Consider the following 11,616-nt stretch of genomic DNA (forward strand, 5'->3'; position numbering starts at 1 on the left):
ACATTTTACCTATATTTTATTTTTTTTTTAAATATTTTTTTTATAAAAATCTCCAAAATTTCTTTTATTTTAACTCAAAATTAAGTTTTTGACAAAGTTTCATCTAAATCGAAAATACATCATTTTTGGAATTTTATCCAACCGCAAGTTCATATTTGCGCAGGTAATATTACTGGAGGAAGTTTGGTCGGAGTTGTTTCTACTAAATGCTGTTCAATGGTGTCTACCACTCGAATCTTCACCTCTCTTCAGCGCCGCCGAGCTGACTGCTTTGACCCTTTCACCTCATTCGCATCCGCATTCAGGGTTACATCTGCAAACCACTACGGGAAAGCCCAGCCAAGTGGCAGCAGACGTCAGACACTTACACGACACTCTGCAGAGATATAAGGCAGTCATGGTTGATCCTGCGGAATTTGCCTGTATGAAGGCCATTGTTCTCTTTCGCCCAGGTGAGCGACTTTTGTTCGATTTATTTTATTTCGTATAATCTTGATTTCTTAACCTAACTGTTTAAAAGGAAAGTGCTAGAATTGTTTTATCAATTAATTTATCAATTAAACGCAACTTACGCACATACAGTTTACAATACATATATACGATTTACAAAACATCGATATATTACTACCTTACTACCACATCAATATCGTATGCATACATATACATCTTTTTATTTTAATATTTCATATACTAATTTTGAAAGCTGTACGTTATTTCTTCATGCAATCCACAGTCATAAGACACTATGTCCATTTTTTATATACAAACTACAGAATTTTTATATATAAAGCAAACTTTGTTACGTTGATAGGTTTAGAATACGAGAATACGTTTTGAATACGAGTTGATAAGTTTAGATGCCACTTAGATGTCCCAAGATCAGGGACTCGAATTGAATCGGAACCGAAACCAACAAGTTCTCGTTTTTTTTTCTTTTTTATGATGCAATGAGTTTATGAAGACAATTTAACTCAACCTTCGTTTCCTCTACACACTCAATTATGTAAATTATTATTAAATACTATTAATTACTATTATTATTTATTAAATGATATTAACCCTCCGCGAGCAATTCTTTTTTTATGGCACCGTGGACAATCTGGGTCTTTTATGACTAGATTGTTTTATTTATATATTTTGTCATAAAAAAAATCTGAAAATATTTTCATATATTCTTTCAACACTCTAAAGCATTATCTAACAGTTTGTTTTTATTTTATTACATTTTAATTTTTTTACAGTGAATTAACAAATAGAGACTAAACGTACTATAAAACAGGCCTGTGCCATGAAAGACCTAGATTGCCGTTAAAATTACCGGCTGTAGTTAAAATTACCAAAACCGTAAATACCGATTGTAGTTAAAATTACCGAAACCGTAACCGAAAAAAATCGTAATTTTAACGATTCCCAGTGAACACAGTAATATAGCAGCAGTGTAACAGCAATGTAACCGAATATAACAGGTTACGTTACTCTGAAATTACACGTAACTTACATGTAAGTTACAATTTCCGACTCAGCAATATAACATGTTATAATTACATGTTATCTAACCGTTAAACAACAGTTACAAAGAAAAATAAAATAAAATAAAAATTTCATTTTTTTTATATTATTTTTATCAACAGCACATACTACATTTAGAATAAATTTTTATTAATTAATTAAATTTAAATTATGTTATTTTTTATTTTATTCTTACTTGCCGCTGCTAGGTTTGAACCCGGAATTTTAGGATTACGAACCTTGTACTCTACCTGCTACGCCAATTTGACTCATCGATATGGGTACTTGTTATTGTCTACATATACCTATATGTAAACTGACGCGACTATATTATTTTTTATAAAAGCAATTAAATTTTGCAAAACATATTAAAAATAAATAGCTTTAATTTATTTACTTATTAATTTCATTGTTAAATTTATCTTTTTCCATAACCTTAATAATTTGATGGAAATTGCGATCTATTTAGCACTAATCTTTGAAGCGTTCAAATGATTAATTAGATGGTTAACTATATAGATCATAATTCTAAGAAAAATTGAATAGTATACATTTATTATTCTGTTTTTGTTCAGCACATGATGAATTTAGATTTTGTGCATTTTTTGTGCGCAGTAATTGTAGACAAACCGTTATTTTTGGAAACATTATCTTTATAATAATTTTTTTTATTATTAAATAGATCTGTCATTCAGGATGTTATAATGTCTGATTTCTGAGTCAACTACGACGCATCGTTCCGTAATAATATTGATACGAACGTGTTATATACGATTATACAATTTTTGTTGAATAACTGTAACGCCAAAACGATGTATAACAGCTAAATCACTTGCGTATAACAAATATTACGTAACAGGTTATTTCCATGTCATATAGCACCTACATATCACAAGAATAACAATGTTAAATTACATGTAACTTCCATGTTATATTGCCGCTATAAAATGTGTTCACTGGGTTTTTAGTTTTTTTTATCTGTTAAGAAATTAAAATCGTTACATCGAAATTAAACCCATACAATTTTCAAATGTTTTATTTAACCGTAACTGAAGCCGAACCATGATTTTATTTGGGTCCGGATCCTTCCTTAAAACATAATCCATTCTTATATTTAATAAGATTGTCTGAAGTACAATCTTAAGATGTCATGAACCAATCACAAATAATTATATTAGCCAGTTATATAGAACTGTGTTTAAAAAAATTTTTAAAAAGATCTATCTTCCCAAATAGTTTGTATTGTTGCTGGCATATTGTTTAAATTATGATATGTGCTGCTAATATATGCCAAAATTGCAATAACTGAGTCCGCATTTATTGGCAAATCGATGCTATTATAATATAACAACTTTAAATAATAATTTGCTAGCAACTTGCTGGCAACTTTGAAATCATTATTAATAAATTCATGCTGTTGCCGTTATGTTATAACTGTAAGACCATACAGTGCTGCCATATTGCGATTATAGATCGATATCGTGAAATAACTTTGATGCTGTTATTTTATCATTAAATTGGTGACAAAATATGTATACATTGTTACTTGTGTGTGTCCTTATGGAAAAAAACACTCAAATATTAAACGTTTATATTCAAATTTAACACTCAATTTTGAGAATTTACTCTCCAAGTTTTTTATATACACTACATTTTGAGTGTGTATATTTAAAGATTCAATATTTACACTCAAAATTGAGTGTATACACTAAAAATTTAAATATGTACTTTTAATGACTAAATGTTTACACTCTACTTTGAAACTTGATTTTTACGCTGCAGAAACCCGCGGTTTGAAGGACTCAAGTCAAATCGAGAACTTACAGGATCAGGCACAACTAATGCTCGGACATCATGCGCGTGCTCAACAGCCGAATAGTCCAGCCCGTTTTGGTAGGTTGCTATTGCTGCTGCCGTTGCTGCGAACAGTTCCAGCTGCAAGAGTGGAACTGATCTATTTTCACAGAACTATTGGTAACACGCCGATGGAGAAAGTTCTTTGTGACATGTACAAAAATTAAAACCTAGATATACAAAAGGACTTCGATACAAATGTCACACAATAAGACGCGAATACTACATAATTCAAAGAATTTCAGTGCTAAAACAAAGAGATTTACGAAAAGCAAAATTAATCATCGAAGAAAGACAGTAAAGACTAGCGGGTAAGGTTTTCCTAAATAAAAGAATCAAGGAAGACGCGCGAATTTTGTTCTGATATGATTAGGCCTAAGGATAACTCCTAAGTCTCTCTGTGATGATCGTAAGAATTCCGATTGGCAAATATCTCTATTGTACAAATGCGAGGCATTGAAAGAATGACATCGCTAACGAATAAAACGGCAACTAAAGTCGACCGAAGGACACTTAATCGCGGCGTAAATATATACACATAGATATTTACATGTATTTATTTATTATAGACATATTTATGGAGCATTAGGCTCGACACGTTGATAGCACATTTTTCGTTTTTCTTAGAAAGTTGATGAACTAGTCCGCAAAACAGATATTTTGTTTTTATTTTTTTCCTTTATCTTTTATACCTTGATTTCGTCGTACATGAAGTTAATGAATTAAAAAGGAAAAGAAAGTGACGAGGTGGACAGTGAATATTTTGCAGCTTTGTGAATGCCAGAAGCATAATATAGAAATTATCAGTTCTTTTGGACAAAACACATATTCACAAATTTATGTTAAAATTACTAAAAAATTAACGTGATTAAAATATTCTTTTTCTTGTTTTATACACAATAAAAATATCTGTCAAAAAATACGAAAATAAATAATAAATTGTATTAATAAAACAATTTTAATAATTAATAAATTGTATTAATAAAACAATTTACGTTGCAAAATCGAAAAATTGCATTTGGAAACAACTGCAAGGGCAATACGCATCCATAAAATTTAATGTTGCATAATATCAATTAATGAAAGTAATTTGGTTCAGTCAAAGTATATGAGATTGATTTCCTTTCGGCGCTGTAAATGAACGCTCAACCGCACTTTCTTCGTATATTTCGTGTTGTGATACTATTCGCTGTAAAACGTATTCTCAATCGGTGATATATATTGTAACAATTACTTGTAATAAAAATAAATCCAATTAAATGAGTTATTATCACTCTTGCATGATTTACTTTTGCATAGATTTATCATTATTACCTTATTTGTCATAACATTCATTATTTTTAACCGTACTAGCGTTATATTAAGTAATAAATTGCGTGAGCAATGGTAGCAATGATCTATGGCGGCAAATTAAAAGAAAGTCTTTTAGTTAAGTATTGAAAAATTATGAGTTATAAATTTTGATGTGCATTTGATGTGCATTTTATCACTTCCGAATAAAAGGGCGTTAACTCGGAAGCCGTTTGGAAAAGGCGTTAACTCGGAAGCCGACTGAAAAGGGCGTTAACTTGGAAACCGATTGAAAAAGGCGTTAACTCGAAAGCTGATTGAAAAGTACTTTAATTCGCTTGCTGAAATTTTTTGCTTCAATTTAAGTTGGCAGCACTGCCGAAATAGTTTTGGTGCTTGATTTAAAATATAAAATGAAACATATTAAAACAAAAAATTAGTATGCACATATAGGTGGAGATATCTCATGCCTTCCTTAATCTGAGTATATTTTTTTAAATGTTGGATTACCTAAATATAGTTTTAATTTTATAACCTATACGAATCGCGAGTCGAACGTTCAGTTGCACGCAGCAAATCGCTGAAAAGATGACTCTTTTATGCATAATACTACTAACATGATATTACTAAATTGTAATAAGTACAAACTATACCATGTTACAAGAATATATTTAGTTTTGGCAGACGCAATGTTTAATATATTTATAGTCCATCAATGCATTTGAATGCTTTTTTACTTAAGAATTTTTTCTTTATAGTTATTTTTATGAAAATAAAAATAAAAATTTATCGAAGCAAAAGTATTTTTCAAACAATGTTTATATTTATTATTACTTTCTTTAAATTAATTGATAAGTTAGGTAATATCTTTCCTTATAAATTTTCTAGTAATAATTTTATTAAACTAATTAAATTAGTTAAATAATGTTAAATAATACTTACCATCCATTGTGATATACTAATTTAAAAATAAAATTAGTTCCAATACTATTACTTTGTACTTTTTATAGTGTATCACACAACAAAGAATTTAAGTTTTGTGCTGCGATGCTCGGTCTCGACTCACGATACTACACTGTCACAGAAAAGTAGCCTATAAGATCACTGCATGTCAAAACATTAACAAAACACGCGATAGTCAAAAATCAAAGCTTGTTGGCAGTGCTGCCAACTTAAAATTGAAGCGAAAAATTTAAGCGCGCGAGTTAACGCCATTTTCAATTGTCTTCCGAATTAACGCTTTTTTCAACTGGCTTCTGAGTTAACGCTCTTTTTAAACGGCTTCTGAGTTAATATCCTTTTATTCGGAAGCGATGATTTGATAATAAGCACTTAAATTTAAAAAATGTGAATGATAATAATTTTACCAATTTTTGATAATCTTTAACTCTTGAAAAAAGTTATTAAACAAGTGAAATCACTTATGAAAGAGCAAAATATTTCAGTTCATGGATGCAAAATAGATTAATGACACTAATTATACTAATTTACTTGATATTATTTAAACGCAATTTTATAAATGTTTCAATTTACATTCAATTTCAAATAAGTATAATAATATATATCTTTTACTTATGGCAATAAAAAGATATTAAAAATATCATGATGCTAACATATAAGAGTCATTTGTAAGTATAAAAAGTTAGAATAAAATAAAAAGATTTACAATAAAAGACTTGAATAAAAATTTTAAGACAAAGTTATAAAAAAAAAGATTACATATAACAATAAATCAAAAATATCTTTTAAGATCCAGTGATACATTTAGTAAAGCAAATTAAGTTAATAATTAAGGGGATGCTAAAGTGCCCATCAAACTTGATCGGGGTCAATAGTGTAGAGTCATTCATGCATATTATTAATAAGATTTCGTATGTATTTTTTTTATAGATTCGGAAATCCTTTTCCAGAATTAAAATATAAGTATTAAAATCATCATATAAACTAGATTTTATACCAAGAATAAACAAAATGTTTTTCAAATTGTTCTTTTTCTAATCTATATTTGAATTTGCAGATATAAAAAATTCATGAAACTATCTTTTTTCTAGACTTTTTAATCTTAGTTTGAATTGCACGATATTGTTCGTATATGTTATCCCTAGAGGAATACAGTTTTATTTTGTACATATATATCGTAGATTTTGTATACTAAGCAAATATTGTCATCAAGTAACAGCTCTACGTACCAAAAAATAAATTTTTTTTCGTTTCTTATATTAACCCAACCGTATTTCTCTAAATTTTAATGCGTATTTTAATTCTGTAAAAGAGTTTTGCGATTCTATAAAGCCAATTAAAAGATTAGTTTATTGAAAAAATGTCGGTAAAACGACTTTAGGATTCCCTTAATTGCAAAAGCAAATTTTAGACGCGAAGAAAAAGTGATATTCGCGAACGGGGATCAAAACTTAAAAATCGTCGATGTATTTAAGAAGAGATAGATTCGGTCTGCGATCTCTTTGAAATGCAATTTGACTTCGGTCGCTGCAATACAATGACGTACATTTGCATTCCCGCGATTCCGTCACGGTGGTTGTTATATAAACGTACATATTTATTTATCACCACATAATCCCTGACTCCCCCTGCTAACAAGGGTTTTGCCACATGGCAGTTTGACGGTCCCCGGCGAGTTACTCCCTCGGCCGCTTATAAATTACATCGGAGCTCGAGCAAGGTTTAAGGGCCTGCTTAAGTTGTCAAAGCAATCGGGGAGTTAAATGCCCCGGCGCCGGGGGTGAGTCTCCTTAATGCCTTTTCGAGCAGAACTATGAAACTCGCGGAGTCAGGCAGCGCGGGAAATAATTTGAGGGAAATAAATAGACTTTATTTTTCTGAACTTTTGAAAAAAGAAGCGTTAGACAAACATTGATCGACTTGCATACCACGCTAAGTATATTTTAATATTAAATATATTAAATATTTTAATATTAAATATATATATATATATTTCTCTGCTTTTAATTTTATGTCTGTTATAATTTGTATTGGAAGTATGTTTTATTAGTAATTATCGAAGGCAGGGATATCCCCTTTTCATTTCAAAAGTATACATGAATTTAATAATTAATGACATTATTTCCATTAGTTTTGAAATGTTTAAAAAATGTAAATTATTTTTAAAAAATATTCCATGCTAAATTCTTTCAAAAACTATCTTACAATTAAATATTATGTAAAGAACTTTTGTAGTTGTGTAATTATGTAGAGAAAGTTTTTATTTAATATCTTAACAATTCCTTTTTATTACTTAATTATCATAACTTCATAAGTTATAATAACTTTTTGTCCTTACGATATTAGAAGTGAACAGAGAAATTACATAAAAATTATTACGTTGTTTCACAAATATACCTTGCCTAAATGTTGGAAAGAAAACCCGGCTTATAAAGATTTCTCAATAGATTAATCTTATTATCAAACTAATATGGCAATATAGAGTATACCAATTACGTAACTGAGGATTAAAAGAGTATTTCTGGTTTGATGCAATCGTTGAAATGGGATAATAAATCGGCACTTTCTACGAGACACCTGTATCAAATTCTTCCTTCATCCTTGCAATCGTAAGTCCCGCGAGGGTCGCGCAGAACGGGTAACGAATTTCGATATCCATCCTCTGGTGAGAAAGGGCGAGTATACGCATGGCGGAATGCGGGGGCGGAAGGCAGTGATAGTATTGACTCGCTTTCGCGGATGTGCGGAGGCGGAGTTTTCGACCTATCTACCCCGGCGTTTGCCGCACACCTCCCTCCTCCTGCTTCCATTCTGCTGCCCCTAGGAAGCAGGGAAGCTGGGGTCGTGCCGGGCTCGATCGGGTCGACCGAGAAGGGTGAGACTGACTCTCATCGCACGGGGCTGTCAACCCCCTACCCACGCGACGACAAAACTCCCGCTGAAGGGTGATCCAGCAATGGCGGCGGGACTTGTTGTATTTCGCTTTCGAGGTGAGCTCTCTCCATTCCCTTCTACCTTCTCGATTCTATCCTTGTTCCTCTGCTTCCCCGAACTCACAGACCAGATAGGGATGGTAGCGGAAGGGGAGATGTGAGCGAGCGGTGACGTTGAGGGGAAGGAGGGCTACATAGTAGATTGTGCCCTAGAGGAATGAAGAGGAATACAAGGAGTGAGTAAGAAAGAGCGAGAGAGAGAGAGAGAGAGAGAGAGAGAGACTGAAAAAGGGTGGAAGACTATATCGCTCGGAAGAGGAAAGCAGCAACCTCCATTTATTTTATTACATTATCATACCAACTAGGCGCTCGATAAGTGGGGCTTTAAAGCAATGGTTCTCAAATCGTGTCGCGCAAAACTTCCGCGACTTTTGCCGATGGCAATGTTCGCTTTGGTCCCACCCATATTTGATATTTTATTTTTTCGAAAATCTCGATATTTTTAATTTCTAGTAAAGGTTATTATACAAATCTCGTGCATATTAACAAATAAAATGAGAATATTTTATAAAAATAAAAATAAGTAATTTTTTTACATCAATAAAGACATCGAAAGAGAAGCGATTGAGAGAGGCAAAAAGAATAATTAAAGCAATTAATTAAAGTATGTAAGCTAAAAAATATATATATATATTTACAAATAATTCAAACATTACCTCTGTTTATTGTCTAAAGTAAAAATCTTCTTACATTTCTATATAGATATTTAGTTTCAATAAAAAATATCTTTTGTTAATTAACATATAAAATTTATTGTGCAATATTATTTTTGAAATTATAATGTTCCTAATCTAATTGAAATTTAACTAAATTAAACTGCAATAATAAGTAAACTAAAATTTTCTTGCGTACATTTAAAGAGAATTGTGTATACACATTGTGTATAAATAATATTAACAAATACATAATACATAATAATACAAATACGTAACATGAAAATATCTTAACAAAGATTAATTATAAATAAACGTATATAGAAATTATATGTATAATGCGTTTATAAGTTCCTAATAAAATTACAGCATATATTCTAATTTATAAAATATCAAGCTTTACAGTTCTTTTATAGAAAACATTTAACTATAATAGTCTGAAATATAGACTTCGTATTACAATCTGTTACAAATGTTGATCATATAAAAGTAAAAATGTAAATCATAATTTTTTTCTAACCTAATGTCAATTAGTCCAAAGGACATTACAGTCTTTATTTAAAATTCGTGTCGCAACGCCTATGCAAGTGTCGTTTCGCGCTTTAACCAATTAGCTTTTCATTAAATCCAAGCTACTGACTCGATTAAATCAGCGGCCAATCTGAAATTTTTCCGTGCGCTTTTTTTGACGAGAATTGATATGGAAAATTTGCGAATGTGCAACCAGATGGTTCCGTGTGTTGTGACAATATACATTTGTATGTGGTTGAAACCGCAACTTCAATTATATCATAAACGGAATTTGATGCAATGTATTTTGTTTGAGCATTAAATCGCGCATCGGGCTGCACGAGCTGCTCGTTAAGCAGAATTAAAATCGGAAGCGACACATTAAAGAGATAGAGATAGATAGATAAATAGATAGATAGATGAGAGAAAGAGAGAGAAAGACAGAAAAGAGAGAGAGAGAACGTTGTGCGATTTAACGACCATCGATTATCAACGCGAGTTTAAATTGAGCGCGAATACAATTATCCTGACAGATTTTACAATCTCGTTAGACATATCCTTTTCACTGGACACACCGATTTAATTTCACACAAACATTCGTCGTCAGATAATATCCCTCCTTTGCGCTGATGATTCTCTAGGCGACAATATTTCGTAATTACTGTGATAAATAAATCTCTCGGGCCAAAATTTCTGCTTTGACAAAAGTAAAGCTATTAAAAAAAATATGTAGTATATTTTTCATGAGAAAATAAAATATATTTTCTATTCTAAAACACAAATTCTGTAAAGACATTTTGTTATTTTATTGCAGAGGAAAAGATTATGATTTCTCATTTACATTTTGTACAAAAACTTTATTTTTACATACTACACTGAAAGAAAAAATTATAGTATGGTTAACTATATAGGTGACAACTAAAGTTTTGTACATAGAACTATAATATACAGCTAAATGAACTATTTTATAGTTGTTGCCACTAAATTCATTGTTAAGAGAATTAAAAAGTAATAGATGCACAAACTATATGGGCAGAATAACATGAATTATAATTTTCGTTTTCCGTTAAATATTATACGGTTATTATAATTAAAATTAATAGTTAGAACTACTAAATAAATATTGCGTAACTTTATGGAAGTAATAACGTAAACTATAAGTTTTGTTTCTGTGAACTATTTTACAGTTATTACAACTAAAATGAATAGTAACGAGAACTAATAAATACATATTGCACAAACTTTACGGAAGGAATAACATGAACTACAATTTTCTTTTTCCATGAACTATTTTGTAGTTATTGTAACTAAAATGAATAGCTGCGAGAACTAATAAATAAATATTGTACAAACTTTATGGGAGGAATATGAACTACAATTTTCTTTTTCCATAAACTATTTTATGGTCTTTGCAACTAAAATTAATAGTTACGGGAACCAATAAATAAATTTGCACACTCAGAGAAGAAGTTACGGCAACTATAAAAATATAACCAAATAGCATCTCAACTATTATTTATGGGTTTTAGAAACAATTATAATGAATTGAAATATTGTTAGGTTAGGTTTATTAAATAATATGGTTAACATTATGTATATAATACCATTGTGTATAATATACCATATTAATATGGGATTTTAACAATACTTAAAAATTATTTAAGAAGTAACGCCTATTTCTATTTTTTTATGAACAGAGCAAGAACAGAACTTTTCATAAGTTATTCCACATGTTATTTTGCATGTGTAAAAATTAGTAAAAAATTGTAAAACTTTATATTTATTTATAAAATGTAAGTTAACTATACACGTTTTATCCTTCTGACAACATCTATTGAAAAGATCTA

At 30.4% G+C, this 11,616-nt stretch overlaps 1 protein-coding gene across 2 annotated transcripts in view; it reads left to right on the forward strand.

Annotated features, from left to right (window-relative positions):
* Nucleotides 1-4,640, forward strand: part of LOC105834429 (photoreceptor-specific nuclear receptor) — a 79,193-nt gene extending 74,553 nt beyond the window's left edge. For both annotated transcript variants that reach the window (XM_036285326.1, XM_036285327.1), the window contains 2 exons: nucleotides 164-452; nucleotides 3,292-4,640. In XM_036285326.1, the coding sequence (XP_036141219.1) occupies nucleotides 164-452; nucleotides 3,292-3,530 (528 nt within the window). In that variant the 3' untranslated portion in view covers nucleotides 3,531-4,640. The remainder of the gene's footprint in view (nucleotides 1-163; nucleotides 453-3,291) is intronic.
* Nucleotides 4,641-11,616: the final 6,976 nt, after the last annotated feature.

The sequence above is a fragment of the Monomorium pharaonis genome, chromosome 4 (assembly GCF_013373865.1).
Source record: "Monomorium pharaonis isolate MP-MQ-018 chromosome 4, ASM1337386v2, whole genome shotgun sequence".
NCBI classification, from domain to species: domain Eukaryota; kingdom Metazoa; phylum Arthropoda; class Insecta; order Hymenoptera; family Formicidae; genus Monomorium; species Monomorium pharaonis.